Source organism: Scyliorhinus torazame, chromosome 2 (assembly GCF_047496885.1).
Source record: "Scyliorhinus torazame isolate Kashiwa2021f chromosome 2, sScyTor2.1, whole genome shotgun sequence".
Taxonomy (NCBI): Eukaryota; Metazoa; Chordata; class Chondrichthyes; order Carcharhiniformes; family Scyliorhinidae; genus Scyliorhinus; species Scyliorhinus torazame.
Window position 1 is genome coordinate 229,118,280 of NC_092708.1, and position 20,072 is coordinate 229,138,351.

Sequence of the window (20,072 nt, forward strand, 5' to 3'; positions counted from 1 at the left end):
GGAATTTTATGACTCATTTTTCCTCGCTTTGATAATTGTAAAGTGACAAGTGAGATACCTGCTAGATTGCCCAAATTAGATTAAGACCTACATTTTTCCCACAGGTAGAAGTTGCATTTCTAGGAAAGATTTAAGGATCAATTTTAGTGTGCAGTTCTCCAGTATTTAAAATATGTTGTGATGCCTAGGTCCACTCTTTTGTTCTAAACTACTCTGTGACCCTCTTCAACAAAATATAAATTGGCATTTTAATAACAGCACCACTCAGCATTTGGTGTCCAATCAAAAGGATACAAGTTCAAGTATCAGGGAAGCACAGTGGGCTAAACAGCTGGCTTGTAATGCAGAACAATACCAGCAGCGCGGGTTCAATTCCCGTACCGGCCTCTCTGAACAGGCGCCGCAATGTGGCGACTAGGGGCTTTTCACAGTAACTTCATTGAAGCCTACTTGTGACAATAAGCGATTATTGTTATTATTATTTGAACTCCACCTCTTTTGGGTGATTTTTGTTACTCTTTAGGCAGACCACTAGATGGGGCGCTACATAAATCAGCAATTTATTTAATCAAAGGGAAAACATTGCTTCAGTCTTGCTGCAGTCCACCTGAATCACCGAATCTGCCACATATTAATGGTGTAGCACTGAGAATGGTTATGGCTGAGTCAGTACCCCACAAAGCATCTCACCTTCTCAACTGAGGACACATAGTGCTGAACAGACCAGTAAACAACACTTCACTAAACACTGAAGATATTGTTCTTCCATTAGTTCAGCTAGTTAAGATGGTCAGAAGCTGAGCCATACAGTTCCATAGAATTCCTACAGGCCATTTAGCCTATTGAGTGTACAGCAACCCTCTGAAAGAGCACCCTACGTAGGCCCAATCCCCCACCCTATCCCTGTAACCCCACCTAACCTACACATCTTTGAACACTATGGGGTAATGTAGCATTGTCAATCCACGCAACCTGCACATCTTTGGACTGTGGTAGGAAACTGAAGCACCCGGAGGAAGAAACCCACATAGGCACGGGGAGAACGTGCAAACTCCACACAGACAATCACCCAAGGCTGGAATCAAACCCGGATGACTGGTGCTGTGAGACCCCCAGTGCTAACCACTGTGCCACCATGCCACCCTGGAAGACCCCAGATTTTACCTCTGGCCAGTGACAATTAGCTTACTGCAAAAATGTGTGTTAGGTGAAGAAGAATTGCCTAGGGTTCAAGTGCTTGATCTCCAACCAGCGGCTTTGTTTGGCAATGCCTATATATGGACTTTGAGGATGACAGAAATGGTCTCAGCTCTGAAGCCTACCATAGCCAGGTAGCCTACCATTATGCAATATCTCGGCATGCATATCAAGTGGTGCCAGAGGGTTTCTAGTGACAATGGAATCATAATCCTGCACCGATTCAATGACTTCTACTGAGGAGGGGAGAGATATTTGGCAGAAAAAGTGAAATAATTGTACAGATATTGCGTATTTATACTCAGGCAATTGTAAAATATATCCATGTGTCGTTAAAATTACAGGTGAGTGCAATATCAAGAAATTACATTTATGCATAATCTACTGTAGCTGGAGACTAGAAATCATCAGATTTTAAAATGCTACATCTACTAAATGAATTGTTAAAATATTAAAGATAAGGAAAGTTAATTTCCCAGTATACAATATCAGTGTCCACAGTTATTGAACATTTTGCGTGATCTATTTTAGTACCAATATTATTCATCAAGCTCCACTCAACTGAGTTCCACAGTACTTCACACATGTAACTCAGAGGTTGGTTAAATACAAATGGTGACTGGAAAATGCAAAGCAAGCCTTTGTTTAAAGAAATAGTAAGCAAAAGTGAAATCCAGCATGAAGGAAGTGCTCCTAAAAGGTATTTTGGATTTTGATACACCTTACTTTAATGGTAAGTTCTGGAAAGGATACTTGGAAAAAAGCTTTGCTTCACTGTTCTGGCTTAAAAAGATACAGAAATGCCCAATTCTGTGCCTTTTATCAGGAAGCTCATGGATGACTGTACACACAATGTGCAGAGAATTAGAATTACAAGCAGTTACTTCAGGAATGCATTTCCAAAATACTAGGTGGATCATGTCTTAACCACAGTGCACAGAATCATTCTTAAACACATCTGTGCTGAGGGTAATGCAGTCAATAACACCCAGCAGTTGTAGTTTGTGTGTCCACTTTATTCTTGATTGTAAAAGACAAAAACCCAGACATTTAGGAGTTTGCGATAATGGGAATTTGTCAATAATATATTTGAACTGCCTCTCAAGAATGGATTGATTATGAACTGATTTAAATCAATCTGTAAACGTACTGCATCTTTGTGGTTATAGGTCAATACTTCTACCTAAAAAGTGAAAATCAAAGCTCAATTTAAATAAAATCAAATAAAATGGAACAAAATGCAAACTATGGACAACACATTAAAAGTTTGCCTGAGTTGCTACATGTCTTTCAGAATATATTTTTTATCACCTAAGATGCAGCAAAGGCAGACAAAGATATTAAAGATGAAATTGGTGAATAGCAAATTGAAAAGTTTACACTTTCAGATCTAGTAAAAAGTAACAAAAAAACAAAATCTTGACACTTGAACTGAGAATGAATGCTAAATACAATTTTACAGATTCCAACGGGCACAGTCGCACAATCCATTGCTTCACAACTGTGCAATAATACTGTATGTATATGCTCGCTTGTAGCTATCCCTATCCCTTCACAAAATATCTTCATAGGATTTAGTAGTCATCAAGCAGTTATATCTTTCTCCCCATGTGGCAGATTGACACCACTGAATAGGCAAGGAGAGGTGTGTGCTTTCGGGGTGTCAAGCAGCTGTCACAGATCTGTCACTTCTATAATGAAGGCAATACTGGTTCACAACAAATTAAAACACATTTCCTTTCAATCGGTGCTATTCAAGACCTAAATCAGTTCAAACACTCTAACCATTTCAAGTGCAAATAAAATAATACAGTACATGTATGGATGAGAATGGCTACACCCCAGGTAAACAGGCTGCCTCAAATCCTTTGAAATACTTCATCACCATCAATGCACCAACTTTCACCAATTGAGATCTAGCCTAGGGTTATGTAGTGAAAATCCATATCAAAGCAAAAGAGGAGTCAAACAAAATAAATTAGCATCTTCAACTATCGCTTAGAATGAGCAGTGCCCCTTCCTGTGACCGAGAAAGCACAAAAATTAGTAACAAAGGGGTTGAGAGATTTCTATTCCTTATCTGCCTTGATCTCTATCTTCTTTATTGGTTTATCTGCTGTTTCTCCCCCTCATTTCCCCTGATCTCTCAAGAAGGTCCCAGGAATTAGGCTATTAGGAAAAATGTAAAAACAATTTATGGAGAAGTGGAATGATCATCACCTTGACACTAGGTTATTGAAAAAGGTCTGCATCCAAATACTTAAACATATGAGAGCAGATAGGCAGAACTCTAATGAAATGGAGTCAAATGAGCATTTCGCCAAAGCTAGTTGTGAATACTTTTTCATAGAGCTTTTCATCTCTCTGCTGGTGTTCTGGTTGCTCAAATTAGTGCCCCTTTGAAAACAAATGGCAGGGGGTTTGATGTAAAAATGTTCATAGTTGAAATCACCAGGAAATAAAGGCTCTAAATTATAATACTTAATGAAGTGGTAAACCCTAACGGGTGCAAGATAAATGGGTTGTTATATTTGGTGTTTTGTGTTCAGAATGTTGCACTACTGTAACTAAAACTACAGTTATCATATTATCAAAATGTTAACCTCCCAACCTCATCCCATTATAGTGTGTAAATTAGAATTTTTTTAATGGAACACAGTAAATTGGCTATAGCATCTGCCATCTGCCAGTAACTTAAACAGGCTAGTTTATCTAATCTCCTCAATATAAACACTAGCGTGCTTCATTTCTACACATCAACATGAAATGAAGTACATTCCCATTTAAGACACAGCTAATTCCATTTTGGGAAGCCAAATATCACTTCCTTCTCAATCATTCCGGATTGGGGGAAACCGATAATAATTTCCCATTGACATCAAATCAGAATTGCGATTGAGATGCAAAAAAAACTGTTCAACAGTCTGCTCAAGTTTTGTAAAATAGATCCTGACAAAAGAATAGAAACTGTTTTTTTTTAAATTTACTCTAATTGTTTCTCAGACTTTCGTACGCGTTTCTATCTTCCCCGCTTCAAAAATCCATTGCAGCCCTCACAATGAGAAATACCTACTGCGGTTATTTAACATATCACCGCAATGCTTTGCTAGGTTACAAGATACTGGTGAGTTTGAGAAGCGGATCCTAGACTGCGGTCTCCCCTGTGACCAAAGAGGTTTGCTAAGTACAATAATGCGATTTCCACACCTATAGCTTTCCCCAGGTAGTCTTTCAAATGCAGTTTGGAGACAGTGAGATTTCCGAAAATTGCTGCACGTTCCCATTCTCTGGGGAGTGTGCTTCTGCTTGACTAGGTCGGATGGACCTATCAGTGTGTGTCCAGTTGTCAATCTCTCGCGAGATATTCCACATAAATATTTGCTTATACCTCTGTAGTATTTGCCTCCAAACACGCACTGGAATGTGACTTTAAAAAAAACCCGCCGCCCCTTTTCTCCCCCAAAGCCCAGAACCGTGAACCTTGCAAACTCTTCAATCACTAAACTCCGGCACAAAAGAGTCAGCTTGTCCATGTAACAAAACAAATGTCAAACCAAAGTATCCTGCTACAGTTAACTTCACAGCGCCCTTAAAGCGGATCGCTGACAACCCCTTATGCGGTGACTGTGTCACTTTAATCACAACATCCTAAAGACATTGGCCAGCTATCGATCGGTTTGAATAAATTAACACGGGAGGCCTTTCAATGCATGTGTAAATGCTTCAAAATACTCCTTTGCTCTAACCGCAGCCGAACAGAATCTGCACCAGAAACACTGCAAGTGATTTAATGCCTGCCAAAGCCTCCATAATAACAGAGATTGTGCCACACCGCCTGTGCCAAAATGCCCCTTGTCAAACCCCTGCTTTGGTAAACGTACGAAATTGAGAGTCCCTCCAGCCAGTGGCATCAGTTTTAGGTTCTGACCCACCAGAAAGCCTGGGCAGTGCTCAACACGCAAACCACTGCATCTGGGAGAGAGATCTTGGAATGGAAAAGTTAACAACAGCCCTCACTTCAAGAGGCCTTAAAGCCATTTTGCATTAAGTTTTTTTTTTAAACCCTCAAACAGAAAGACTTGCCCAAATGTACCGTGACAAGGGATGGGGCAAAGCACGGGTAGTGTCCAACACAGGTAAAGCTGCCGCTACAACAACCAAATCAAACTCCAACAGCCCAGCTCTGCTGGGAACAAATGGTGGCATAAAAACTTCACTCACATGTTCCGCCAGATTGGTCGATGATCCGGATAACTCTTCGTGGTCAGATTTTGAATTCCCATCCCGCTCGTCAATGACTAAATCTATTGGCATTTTTCCTTTTAAACAACTAATGTACCGATGGCAGAAGTTATCACACAGTTCGTGAACCTGAGAACAAAAAGAGCAACAATTTTTTTAAAAGCCCATCAGATGGCAAGATTTGAGAAAGCAGCGAGACGGGGCTGTGTGCGTGTGAGGACGCTGTGGTTTGTAGGTATTATCAAGACGAGGAAACAATAGTGAAATTGTTCGTGCACTTATTATTCTCCAGAGACTGCAGCAACAAATATTTGAAAGAGGACAGAAATATGCAGTTAACATTAACAAATAACTCTCCGGTGAAAGGCCCCATATCACTTTACTACTGCACCATATCTTCATTCTAAATGAAATCTTCCACATATCTGAGTTGAGTTAAAACGAGGCACCTATCTCTACTTTAGCGCGGCTGCTGTAACGGCCTAAATCCACTCGTATTTGTTCACAGTGTTTAATCTGACTGTTTTCAAAATAATCTACGTTTCCTTGATAGCATATGCATCCTTGAACCACAAACAATAACAATTGCACAGTATTTGCGCTCAGGTCTGGGTGTGCGATTTAACCCAGTGAGTTCAATACTTCAGTTCCGACTGTGAAATGACTTTGCAACGCTGCAAAATGATTGTTACCGTCTAACTCAAAGCCACATCAAAGAAAACACTGCAATCTGCAACCTGAAGCCAAACACTTAAAAACCAAACGCCTTTTTTTTAATATTAAGAAGGCAAGTGTGTGCAAGCAGGAAGCAACCTTGTCAACCTGTCGGTAGGAGCCGCGGCCAGCTAAACGCAGGCTCTGCTCTGCTTTAACAACACTGTCACTTTCTATTGTTGCAATGTGTCTTCCAATAATTCAACAAATTAGACTTTTCTGTTCATTAATCTGATCTGCGGTGAAGGATATGTTGTACAGAACTCGGTTCGGAACGCAGCGAGATTGACATAGACAGCAGAAAAGTTTTTTTTTACCTTTTCTAACTCCAAGAGGTGGAACCTTAATACTTGTATTGCTTGAATCATCTGCAAATGTATTACACAATATTAGACGGACCAAAGAGAATTCCCAATCACCTTTCCCCCAAATTCTTTAGTAAAAGCTCACACCAGAGAACATGGCAAATGGCAAACTTTATACACTTTATAATCAAGTAAACGCCAACTGTTTAGTTACACCGTTCTTTAAACCGGCGTTGTAAATATTTAGAGCTGTTCGAACGTTATATTGACGGGGGTGGGGGTGTTAAAGGTTCCAGAAAAGGATTCTGTAAAATACACTTGAGAGGGGTGTTAGCCGGGAGCACCAAATCTCAAACCGCGTTTGAGTGCGATTTTCGGATCTTTTAAAACCCAAATCACTGGGAATTTGCAAAAACGTCGTGCGGAAAGTGCTGAAGTGGCTCTTTCGTGCTAAGGAGTTATTTTCTGACCCTCCACTTCCCCAGCCTCCTGCGGCTGGAAGGAGCGGGTTTGCAAATGCAAGTTTTTTTTCCCACCGGGTAGCGTTTCTAAACCTCGTGTGAAACGGCGCAGAAGTGGACGGCAGTTATTTTAAGAAGAGCACTGATTAAAAAGCAACACAGAAAAGGCGATCTTAGTCCGAAGAGTTACAATGGCCAACATTTTCTGTGCAAACAGCAAAACCACGTGTAAGGCACAGGAAATCTGAAATGCAGGGAGAAAGATCACAAAATGTTGGACGGCTTACCAAGTTATCCAATTCTGGATTTGAAGAGAATAGTGGCTTTTCTGCACGGACCTAAACAACATGTGAAAGAAACAAGCTCAATGCAATGCAAGTAAGAGTTTGAAAACTATCTTTAAACACTTGCAAAAGTCTCACTGTCTCAAAAGGCAAGGTGTGCTTACTAAATAAACAGCATGTGGAACGCAATTAGTACATAAATGATATGTAATTACTTGTAATGTGACACATTAAGTAAAATGCTTGTGTGTTTCACGGATGTACACCTTTAAAGTCTATTTACTGATTGTATTTAAGAAAACAAAACTGCTCGCAACACTATGGTCACAACTGCTATCCTGTCGTTTTATTTCCTCCCAGCATATTGTAGAGAAGAAGATGAACTGGAGACCTGCTTGGCGAATACTGCAATGTCTTCGTTAAAGGAGTCAGAGGAACAGACATCGCCGCCTGCTACGCCTGGTTCTCGGGGAGTGCAGGTCGCTAACTCACATTTTTCAAAAACCAGCGCTAACAGAGGAAATAAAGGATGCCTGCAAGACAAGGAGGATTTCGGTCAATTACTTTTAGTCCTTAAGTAGACGAAACCCTTGAAACTATGTCTGATTTCTTCTAGTAATGAAGACAGTCAGTCTGTCCCCCTCACTCTCTATATATGTATATGACTATTTAATTCTTATAGTTGTCCCAACAATTGACAAGTTACAGCTGTAGAACTGGACTGTTACCAACACATTCATTCCCAGGTAGTGACTAAAATGGAGATTGATATTTTAACAATTCCACAGTTATTCACCCCCACTAAGTTGAGCAACAAGGCAGCAGCCATTTTGAAGTAAAACATAACTTAACAGAAACACTGCAAGGAAAGAACTTGCTGCTTCCGGTCACTTCACAGAGCCGTAATCATTAACGTTGGTGGATGGCAACAACAACAAAGAAATCCCACTTTGCATTCAAACAAAATGAAACAACACGCGAGATGCCACTGCGTGTGCACAAAGATAAGTGACACAAAGTTCAGGGTCCTGTGGCCTTGCAGACTAAACTTTGCAAAAACACCAGAGATACTTGCTTTCCCCCTTGCCGAAATCGACAGTTTTATTTGCCTTTCTATTGAGTTACTTATGAACTGTTTTTTCACTCTCTCTCTCTCCCTCACTCACTCTCTCCGCGAAGCGTGTCCAGTTGTTCTTTTCTATTTTATTACCTACCCATAAATTGCATCTTTATCTCTCTTTAGGGCATCGTTGACAGCAGAACCCATGCTCGTGGGCATGACATTAGGATGAGGTGTATGTGGCCCGTAATGCTGGCTGTGTAGCGGCGGTCCGTGGTTGAGATGGTGCACAGGGGGGATCGGCCGGGGGGCGTGAGGGTCTCCGTACATGGACGCCGGGACCCCGACTCCATCCATCCCGGCGTAATGAGGAAGTTCATCGTACTGCATCGAAGAAATCAATAGAGGAGATGGGGAGAGAGGGGGAGGGGGGGAAGAGAGAGAGAGAGAGAAATTGTAACAGAATCGCGTTAAAAAAAAACAGCAGACCTACAAGAAGCACAACACATGCTGGTGCATATTATAGTTTGGCTATCAAACCGCTTTTCTCTTGATGCTCTTGCTGCAAACCGGGCCGCCATCGCCAGCAGATGAAGGGGAGCCGGACAGGCCCCACCGACACAGGATTATCCGATAGGTGAGTGTTTGCAGATTGAAAAAAAAACCTACCCTTTGCGCCATCAGTCTGCGCTCCCACACTCCTGGATGAGCCGTCTCGGTAATCCCCCAGTCCGCTTTAGTTGTGATTCACACCGAGGTCCCTCTTTTTGTGTGTGTATGTGTGTGTGTGTGTCCCCAATCCAGTCTCCGACTTCTGCTTTATCCTCCACTATCGCAGTTTTTGAGAGAGAAAAAACAGCCCAAGGAGGGAGGAGAAAAAAAAGAGGGGGAACTTTGCCTTTTTTTTGTTGCTGTTCTGTCTGTCTGTCTGTCTCTGTTTCTCCCTCTTGTTTCTTTCCAGCCGGTGGTGGGTGATGGTGGGGAGGAGGGAGGGTGGGGGTAAGAGAGAAAAAAATTGCCAAGCCAAAAAAAAAACAACAAAAAAAAAATGTTGTACTGAAGGTGACTATCGGCCCTTCAAGAGCCCGCTTGGAACAGAACTGTCGCCTCTCATGGCTTTTTGCCACTGCAGCTGTCAATCAAAGCAGGGTTGTCAAGGTATTGAATGAATGATGTTCTGCCGTTGCAACAACTCCGGCTCGCCTTTGGACCCGCTATCTTTACTGTGGAAGGAGAAGGGGTGGAAGAGGAAAAAAAACGACGAGAAGGTCGACGAGGAGTTAAACCACACCAAATAGAAAAAAAAAATCAAATTAAAATAAAAACGAGTGAGGAAAGGGCTTCGGCTCCTTTTTCGTAGCTTATTTTGTTGGTTGTTTGTTTGAATAAGTGGCTGTCAGTAAGTATTGAGGAGGTGGCAGGTTGCTTGCTTACACAGTGAATGTGTTGTCAGTAATAATGCACAGGCAGCGCTGAGCGGCGGCGGCGGGAGAATGACGGAACCCGGAAGTAGTGGTGACCACAGCCACTCGCACGCCAAGCACTCTCTGATATGTAGAGTATGCAATCTGGACTGCTGCAAGTCATGGGGGGAGCCAGAAAAGAAATCACTCAAACATCCCCCCCTCTCTTCCCCCTGAACACACACCCACCTCCCCATCCTCCATAATAATAATAAGCTTATAAAACAAGATCTCTAAATCAATCACCATTATGTTTCCCCAGAAAGATTCACTCTATTTCTATGCCTGTTTAAATAGAGAGGGAATCTTTCTCGCTCTCCCTCTCTTTCCTGTCACAACAGTGAAAAAGAAAGTTGTTGGTACGGTTTAAGTTATTTCAGAACTTGCCAAACTAAAGGTAAGGTCTGTTATAGAACGCGCTGCTCCCATCAACCTACTTGCAATTCTCAGAAACGATCTTGGGGGTGGGCGGGGGCTGGTAAGAGGGGGTTCAGCGGTTGAAGAATTTCTGAGTTGCTTCACTCAACAAATAGATAAAGGAGGAAACAAAGCCAGGAAATACTGGACAATCTCAGCAGGTCTGACAGCATCTGTGGAGAGAGAAGGGAGCTAAGGTTTCGAGTCTGGATGACTCGACAAAGCTAGAGAGAGAGAACTGGAAATAGAGTCAGATTTCTCCTGTTGTGGGGAACACGTTTCCTAGTCGCATTTACAACTGATCTCTCTCTAACATGTGTGCGTGTGTGTGTGTGTTGGAGAGAATTCCCCCAGAAAGGCACCATCGGTTTTATTTGATTACGAAGTTCAACAGGCTTTGAATGATTTTCTTGCCAGCTATTCAAGCATGTGCGCTCGTGTTTCCCCGGTTTACTTTTCCTCGCTTTGTTGTGGTCTGCAGGGTAACGTTGAGATATTTATCGCAGTAATTCCTGATAATGGTGTCCCTAATTGCATGGTGTTATTTGGAGAATTAAGTGCGGTCCCGCACCCCCTTGAGCACAAATGAACTTTTCCAACGAAAAAAAAAAGACCTTTGCAGGGAAAGTAATTTTGTGCATTTCGTCCAATCCCTTCACTGGAGCCAAATTCATGCACCCCCCCCCCCCCCCCCCAACACACACACACCACATACACACACACCCGCCGTACATCATGGCAGTCAATTATCATAGCTTCATCTGATCATCAATTACAGGGGGGGGGGGGGGGGGGGGGGGTACTAGAAGTTAAGGGGCGGAGCACTGGTCGACCCATCGATTGTTTCTCCCCCCCCCCCCTCCCTCCATCTTCACGGTGCCCTGCGCACAAAGGCCGTGACGGACCATTCCTTTTAATATTTGGCCTCATCAATTGACATCTAGGCCTTTGTACATGTGACATCACATATCGATGCTTCCACCCAAACGGCAAAACACATTGTCTACGGGATATTTGATTTCCAAAATTAAACATGAATCAGGACTTTGTCAAGGCAGGCCAGACAGAATGTGTACACTTGCCTTTCCCCCCCTCTCCCGCGGACACATGGACATAACAATGCAACTTCAGAGGTCAATAAAGCAAAAAAAAAGATGAATGATTAAGAGGACGATGATGATAGTGATAACCACTGCAATTAAACAGTTTGATTAAATGAGGCATCATAACAACAATGATGTTTGGGGAACACCCCTCACACAAGTAAGATAGCGCCGCGGTTGCAAAACGCCAGTGGGCATCTCCAATATGCTCCAGCCTGTGTACCAAAGGACTGCTGACAATGTAGGACGGCATCGAAAATTCGCTCTCAAAATATTGTTACGCATTGTTCCCCCTCTTTTTATCACCCCCCCCCCCCCCCCCCCGAGATGTGCAGCTACCGAAGATCCTGCCGCCTTGCCGAGCTGGTTGACAAAATAAGTATTCTTCTGGTAGAGCACACTGGCGACTCTGCCCTCCTACACAGAATGATAAGTACAGCCGAGTGTCCTTCCTATCAAGTAAGTGTGTCTTTCACTAATAGGCATTTATTCCCAAACAGTATACAAACGGCAACGTTGCCATGGTTCTGCCTCACCGTGCAACCCCACATTTCGGATTGTTGCCTCTGAATTTGTGTCCGATGGATCGAGGCTGGAGGTGCAGCCTCGCTGCACTGCGCCGAACAGCCCACTTTTAACCCGAGCGACAGCCCGCCCGCCAATTTTCACCTCGTCGATAGCCGCAATAAGCGCTTGTGTTCGGGGAAAGCCGACATTTGGAAGCAAGACGCGGTGCAAATTGTCAAACCCCCTCTGAAGCACCAAAGCGGCGAGTTGGCAGCAGCAACCGAGCAGGGACTTTCTAAAGTGATAAATAAAAGTAAATCTTGTGTGACAGTCATCGGTGACTATTGAAAATGCATTTGTTCCGACTCATTCTTTGTAAATGGGGTTGACTGCGGTATTTGTACCGTTACCATGATCCCCTGTGAAGTGTGCCTGTCAGAATATTGTTGCATCCTCCAATATCGCGCAGATTAAATATTCTAACCATATAACCGGCATTTCACTCAGAATATCACATATTCTATTCAGAATCACTCAAATAATAAGCCGCGTGTGTTACATGTGTCGAATTCATTAGAGTTTATTTTATAACATAAAGAAAATTGCCCGTTCGGATTTTCAGTGATCAAAAAAAAGTTTTTAAATAATCTTACACTTCTCGCCAATATTATTGGAGAACAAAGCGCCATTTAAACCAGGCGGCAGGCAGCAAAACCGAGTACTTCTGTTACAAATGGTAGCCACCTTGTATTTTATCGATAGAAATATATGTAATAGAATAACCAAAGTCCTTCTTTGGAGCAGGACGGTTGTACTTTACTGTAAGACACGTTCTTCTGTTCAATAAAGCTTCGCAAGGCTAAACTACAAAATAACCGAATTTCCAAAGGCAGATTATTAGACCCTGAAGAACAATTCTGTCAAGTGCCTGTCCCTGGTTTTCACTAAGATACAACTCTATTCCTGGCTAACCTTTTAAAAAATACATACAACAACCGTATCAGTATCCTGTGTGTGCGCCCCCCGCCAAAACTTCGGTTTAAGAGACGATTGATTTGCCTTATGTAATTTATTAAGTATGCTTTTTTAAAAGTTTACGGTTTTTCGTGATCGAGAAAACTATAGGCGAGATACTCCGCCCCAACTATCTCCACGAGAATCCCTGGCTGAAATGCAGCATTTTCTATAGGATTTCAATAGGGCATCAAGTAGTTGCCGTTCAAATAAGGCAAATCTGGGTCCGGTTATGGAGTGCATCTCCATCAACAAGCAGATAGTAGGGGATAGCCGAAGATTGCTTCAACAGCTGGTAAAATTTCATCTTCTGGTGTCAAATTGGGGTCAACTTGGGGTTAGAGCTATCACTGTTCAGACTGAGCAGTCCAGCTGTGTTGAGATTCATTAAGAGTTCAGTATCTGTTTCAAGAAAAACAGCACTAAGACAATCAGAGGACGAAGGATCCCCTTGTTGTTGGTGCGATGGCTGCACCCACTAAAATGGTAAAAAAAAAAGGAGCCAAACTTTCCATTCACCCCGAGAAGCGGCAGAAACGCGCCCCCCCCCCCCCCCGCTCATTGTGCGAGTTCCCCCCCCCTTATCTAACAGTGCAATTTTAAACATTGATGAGGTTACATCCTGATTTACTGACGCAAACTGATTTCCTTGAGCGGAGCACTAACCCGGTAAGCACTGTGCAAATGTACCAGTGCCACAAAAAGGCGAATTGGCGATGTATTTACCAAAAGGTGAATACCAGAGAAAAAGACTCCTTCTAGAGTAAAATTTCATTCACGCGTTTAGTTGTCTGCCTAACATTCTATTGGTAAATATAAAAAATACATAAATGTATCCCCAGAATATTTGCACCCCGACTCATAAAAGCTAACTAGGCTAAGCTCGTTTGCTGTTACATTTATAAACAATTAACGTTATTATTTACTTTAAATTGCGGTGTCAGTTCCTGTGTGGAACGATGGAAAGTATGATACGGAGAATAAAAGGAGGCTACAACATTGGAGACATCCAGTTATTTTCGTGACCTGCTTGCTCAAAGAGCATTTATTTGAAAGTCTCACGGTTCTGACCACAGTTAACGCTGTTTTGGTTTAATTGTGACTGCTCTTTAATCGAAGCTTGCGTGTGTCTGCTTGCTTTAATTCTTCTTTCGAAGGTTGCGTCTGCCCCCCGCCCCCTCCCCGATTGTGCAAATTGGTCTAAAATTATTTCATTTCTTCACTGCAAAAAGTTTTTGAGTATCTACTTATTCGGGAAGCGAGGTAAGGCGCGCGTTTGAAACTGACACTTTGCAATGTATTTCGATTAATTCTTTCCAAGAATCTATTCCCCAAACCGGCTCAGTATTAGATTTACAGGTTGCTCTATTTGTTTTTGAAATCGTGGATCCCACCCCCGCCTCCCACCCCCGCCAAATCCCCACCCAGCCCCCTTCCCAAAGGGAGTGGGAGGAAGACTTAGGACGATTATGCTGAACTTTTCCTGACCCCGAATGGAAAGCTGACCTTAAGGAAATACTCCGCGCTGAGGTGTTTAACCGTTACCTGTAAACCACGGCACATTAAACTCATCGGATTCTCTTCGACGTCCACCTCAATCTCGCCGCAACCCAGAGAGAGACAGAAAAAAATCCCCAAACGGACGATGAACTTTGGGCAGATGTTGTGCCGTGACCGGGGAAGAGAGTTTATTCTGTTCGACAGCCCTTTAGCGCTATCTGGCGGGGCTGACAGCAGAAATCCAATTGCTGAGAAAATACTCCACAGTGTATTTATTCCCCTCCTAAAATAGATCCTCGCAGCCGCGTAAAGTTCATTTACCAGCAGCACCGGGTCAGTGATCTGGTTTTAAATGAACACATTAAATGGTACCAATGGAATCTATTTCAAACAAAAGCTCAATGTGATAACCCCGCGTCCAACACGCCAATGATCTCATTTCATTCTGGAGAGTAAACTTTTCAATCGCCGTTAACGTTACCCTGTCGACAATGCGGAGATACCACCTATTCATTATTCCAAATCCTTTTATCTCTGTTTCCAATGTGATTGATTTCAAAACTAATACATTTTTTTGTTCCGCTGGCTAAGGGCGGCTATCGCTAAATTGTGACAACGGATCGTCCACATGTCCCTTCTTCCTGATGTGCGGCCCTTTGAAAAGATTATCACTCGGATTGCCTATTTATTTTGACCGCGCCGGGGAGGGCGAACCATCTACAGGGCCGGGAACTCGGAGGTCAGCAACCGAGGACTTCTTAATGACCAGCTCTGTTGTGGAAACGATAATACCACAATCACACCTCGCCCACACAAGACATCTCCCCGCACGCCAATTCCACATGAAAGCATTTGGAAGAATTGTTACTTTTTCGGAGATGTGTGCTAATTTAGGAATCTGCCTTTCTCTCACATGTTTAGCTTGATTTTTTTTCTGAAAAAACATGAAACGGCGGTCCCTGGCATTTAAATCATTAATACTTCCAACAGCCTTCCGCACACAAGTTATTTTGATTTATCCGCTTCGGAGAAAGCTGGATTTCTAAAAGCAAATGTTATTTACATTAACCGAACAATGGCACAAAAAAAACCACCCAACAAATCAGGCCGATTTAGGTAGTTTATTTTAGATGTTAATAGACTATGCTTCTCTGCTCCTTAAACACAAGCTGGCCATGTTTATAAGTAGTGGAATCATTTAATGAGTGTCATTAAAGCGTGTTTTCCATTGCAATTATCCCTGGATTAGAAGCACCAAACCAGGTTAATTTGAAAAAAAGCAATTAGTGGGCGCTGCAACAAAGAAGTGTAAATCTTTATAGACATATTGTAACAGCATCGCGGTAAATTTCACCCGTTCGATATTTTATATATCTCGCCCCATGAACCGCACGCCAAAAGGAAGCTAATGTTTTTCACACAACGTTAACGCCGAGACAGTCCCAACAGCAGTTTGGTGATGTTCCTTTCTGCTGGCTTTGTATAGATCCTGATCTTTAACAAAGCAATGTTGAGCCATTTTGTTCTAGACGGTTTGGCGCCATGAAATTTAACTTTTATACGAGATTTTTTGGATTCACGCTGCAATTTGGTCACTAAATTGGGGCTTAGAAATAAATCGGTGCCCCCCCCCCCCCCATGTTTTTCCTCCCTCCTCATAGCTACCGAGGAGATCGGATTTTAATTATTGACGCAGTTTTGAAAGGATTTTTTAAAATATGAAGACCAGCAAATAATTAACCATATTACCTATCAGAAAAAATATTGTCCAGGTAGAATATTGTCGGAGTATTCTGGGAGAAGGAAATTCGCTCCATTTTCTATACCTCTCTGCACACCCTCGCCACGATCTTGGCATCTTTATTACGGGCAGTACATTTCTGGCACATTTGGACCATCCGAACCTTTCCATTATTTAAACTTAAAAGGATGATTCCAATTGGAAGTGCTTGATCTTTTGAGGCATTGATGGAAATTAATTTTGCATTAATGATAATTATTCACTTGTTAACTTCCATTTAGCGGTTAATGTGACTTTGAACAATGGAAATATCACTTGACTAAATTGCTATGCACAAAACATTAGGGGGAAATGACTTATTTTAAAAGGCCGAATGGGGGTTGTTGACCTAAACGGGAGTGAATGTTAAACATTATTTTGCGCACTTTTGATGATTTTGTTTCTTTCAGCGTTTTTCGAAAGTGCGGCATGATTTAAATAAATTTAATTAGCCACGGTATCCAAACAAATAAAATCAATCACAACTTTTACAAGGAGACAAATTTGACCTGAGGCGGCGGGGAGGAGGGGGGGTCTATAATTCTTTCACAGCGCCGAACTTGCAAAATAATCTTTCTGTGTGCGCAGGATTTCTAAACGATCTCTTTAAAACTGATTCTCAACTTTTCTACAGACGATGTGAAAAAGGGCGATGCCGAAACCCCCCCACGTTTGAAGGGAGCGCTCGGCAGCAAAGCAGCACGTACAGAGCCTGGAATGCCCTCACTTTGAAGCGGAACGCGGCCCATGGCTTTCCGACAGAGACAACGCAAACATCGTTAAAATACATAATGTAAAGGAATGCCCGGTTGTTGAGTAAGCTACACGCTAGTGGATGGACTGTTGTTTTGTGAAGGTCAGGTCACGGGCGAGTTTTTTCTCCCGCAGATCATTAGGTGTAATTGGCCACGTTTAGGTGGACTTGAGATGCCTGTACTTAAGTTGATAACAATGACCTTCTCGCCGCTGTCCTGTCTCACATTATTCATTTTTTTGCCAGGCCGGGTTGAAAGCGATTCCTACTCCAGTTTGCCGGAGATATTACAGAATACAAACTCAATAATGATGTCCCGGAAAGTCTCATCACATTTTTGTTTGTTCTTTAATATTATGTAAGCAAAGCAGATAACATTTCATCTGTGTCTTCGGTGTGAATCAATCAGATTAAACCTAGGCTTCAGCGGTTAACATATTGATTCATTGGATTGTTGTGCATGTTTTCAAAGTGTATTGTACTTCATTGCAGCACACACTCGAAAGTTAAAATGTTTAAAATAAATACACTGCTGAATAAAGTGTTTGCTATTCGAATTCTGTGTGCGTCCTTTGAACCATATAGATTGATCGTAATTTTTTTTTGGAAATTGACATTCAATATTGATTTAATTACTAAATGAATAAAAATAACTTAACCAATCAATCGCTCCCTGAGCTGAACATCCCTGAACTTATGTGAGTTTCATCTCGTTACGTGAACAATAAAAGGTGCAATAAGTACGGGAAACGGAAGGCAGTAAATTTGCTGACATTTTCGTAAAACATTACCCCCTTTAACGTGAATTCGTTGCAAAGCAACATAACCGCACTTCGCAATTTTCATATTTTTTAAAGGTCCCCTTTCAATATCGCAGCGCACATTATAAGCCCAACGATATTTCAATGCTTCAGACATTGTCCTTCGGCACCAAAGGGGTTAAAGTATCTTAGAGTAAGTTCAATAGGCTTCATTAGGTTTTAAAGATTGAAGGGAAACTATTTTCATCGATTGGCGCTCACTGCCCATAATTGAAAAAACATAACGCATTATTAAACACGCCGTTGTGCCATTTTATTCCACAATTAAGAAGTTGGACACACTGTCCAGTGCAACAAATGAAACGGGAATTTTAAATTATAAGGTAAGCTGGTCATATCATTTTCCAATAGCAGCTAATATCAAAATAATGAGGGGACAGGCGTGTTGAAAAGGGACCAGATATCGTTTGAGGTTTTATTTGTTTATGGGAAAGGCGGCAGCTTTGGCTCAAATGTGTTCTCTTTGGACATGCGAGAAGTCAGCCATCCTCTCAATCCCATATCAAAGCCATTTTGCACCTTGTGAGGCCAGTGTGAGGTTAGCTTTAAGGTCCAGCTTGCAGTATGAGTAGAGAATAGGTTGCTGCAGAGTGACTGGCCTCTCCTGTCCCGATGTCATATTTACATGCTCCTTATCCTGGATATCTCCAAATGCCTTAATCCTGTGAATCGAAACTCCCTGAACCACCTGTTTGTATCTCTAATGTAGCCCATAAATATCGCCCTGAATCCAGGAGGGCAATAAAAAAAAACAATGAAATAAGGCGGGGGTTAGATTAAGTGGAGAATTTGAATGTGTTCAGTGCGTGCAAGATACGTTGATGGTAGGTGAGCTATAGCGGAATTGTCTGACCCACCAGAGATATTTCTATCTGAAGAAAAGCCGATCCGAGCGCCCGGACACCAGGGACTGCAGCTTGCTGTTACACATTTACAACCACTTCTGTCTAAAGTTGTTGCCGCCGTTTATTATTTATTGTTGTGTTGCTGTTGCTCCGATCTCTGACCCTACTTTACACCACATTTTCCTCAATTGTTTTCTAGTTGTGGGGAGACTGCATGGTGCCTTTGGCAGAAGCCACTGTCCGGCCCCAGCCACTGGCCACCCACTGGAATTCTCCAAGCTGCGACTGCACTGAGCGCAGGCTCGTGCACGCCACTGGGCACGCGCGCCGCCGCGGCACCTCTCTCGCTCGCATTGAATCCCCCTACCCCCAACACCGCAAAGGGGCACCCAGGGGTCAGAGCCGCCCGAAAGTCGGGCGTGGGCGGGTCCCGCCATGTGTAAACATTTGTATGTTAGTGTGAGTGTATACATGTATGTATATTCAAATGTATGAGTATGCATGTGTGTAAATCTGAATGTACGTGTGTCTGTGTACGTGTGTATGTTGGCACGAATGTGTGTTTGTGATTGTAAGTGTACGTGTGTATGCATGTGTGTGTAAAAGTGAGTGTGTAAATCTGTGTGTGAATGTGAGTGTGTAACTGGGTGTGTGTAAGTGAGTGTATAAGTATGTGCGCGTATGTAACAATTTGTGCATGTATGTGTGTGCATAAGTGTGTATAAATGTGTCTGTGTGTTAAATTATGTATTAAGTGACAAGCGATTTTCATTTCATTTCATGTGTGTATTTGTGTAATTGTGTATTTGTGTGTGCATTTGTGCATGTGTTTGTGTGTTTATTTGTGTGTATGTGTGAGTATGAGTGTGTATTTGTGTGTGTATGTATTTGTGTATGTGTGAGTATTTGTGTGCATGTATGTGTTTATGTGTGTATATTTGTGTGTCGTGTATATTTGTGTGTCGTGTGTATTTGTGTAGTACATGTGTGTATGTGTGTGTGTGTATTTGTGTGTGCGTGTTTCTGTACATATATTTGTGTGTGTGTATTTGTGCAACAGGAGTTGCTAATGGTAATTACCCACAACTGTACCTGCAGCAGTTTGGACAGGTGAATAGAATGCTGGATGTTTAAGGGATCGGATAGATTTGGCATGAGGAATACAGACATTGCCATACATGCGATTTATGTTTAATTTACTAGATTTAGGAATTGTACGATAATGAGAGTTTAACAATTCCCCTGATCTGGTATTGTGTTACTGCTGGGTGTTGGCTCCAATTTATTTATGTTAAGTACTTTGTGTGTTCCTTCCTTCAACCTGCATTCATATCGGACCTTGTCACGGCATGCCTTTTGCTGCATTAATGGGTTGCAGCCAGGTAGACAGTCATTAAATCATAGAAATGACACAGCACGGAAGGTGGAACATCCATGCTCACCCAAATACACCCAAGTGCCCCTTTCCAATCCCATCTTCCGGCACATGGCCCATAGCCCTGTAGCTTACAGCACTTAAGCTGCAGGTCCACATACTTTTTAAAAGAGTTAAGGGTCTCTGCCTCCACCACCAACTCAGGCAGTGAATTCCAGACACCCATCACT

At 42.4% G+C, this 20,072-nt stretch overlaps 1 protein-coding gene and 1 long non-coding RNA gene across 16 annotated transcripts in view; one reads left to right on the forward strand and one right to left on the reverse strand.

The window, feature by feature from the left end:
- The window catches only part of meis2a (Meis homeobox 2a), a 163,608-nt gene extending 148,617 nt beyond the window's left edge, over positions 1-14,991 (reverse strand). For 3 of the 14 annotated variants that reach the window (XM_072484644.1, XM_072484621.1, XM_072484690.1), the window contains exons 1-6: positions 14,313-14,991; positions 8,418-8,647; positions 7,595-7,736; positions 7,207-7,257; positions 6,471-6,521; positions 5,419-5,568 (exon numbers count right to left, since the gene is read on the reverse strand). In XM_072484644.1, coding sequence (XP_072340745.1) covers positions 5,419-5,568; positions 6,471-6,521; positions 7,207-7,257; positions 7,595-7,736; positions 8,418-8,647; positions 14,313-14,339 — 651 coding nt within the window. In that variant the 5' untranslated portion in view covers positions 14,340-14,991. Of the gene's footprint in view, positions 1-5,418; positions 5,569-6,470; positions 6,522-7,206; positions 7,258-7,594; positions 7,737-8,417; positions 8,648-8,932; positions 9,704-11,782; positions 12,017-14,312 lie in introns of those variants that run through there. The other 11 variants (XM_072484680.1, XM_072484663.1, XM_072484654.1 and 8 more) reach the window with 10 other exon arrangements.
- LOC140396298 (uncharacterized) lies at positions 8,646-17,358 on the forward strand. Of its 2 annotated transcripts, none has more exons than XR_011936504.1 (3): positions 8,646-8,900; positions 11,582-11,705; positions 16,682-17,358. It is a non-coding gene; the product is annotated as an uncharacterized lncRNA (long non-coding RNA). The 2 variants fall into 2 exon arrangements; XR_011936505.1 differs by lacking the exon at positions 8,646-8,900 and adding an exon at positions 9,853-10,123.
- The last annotated feature ends 2,714 nt before the right edge of the window (positions 17,359-20,072 follow it).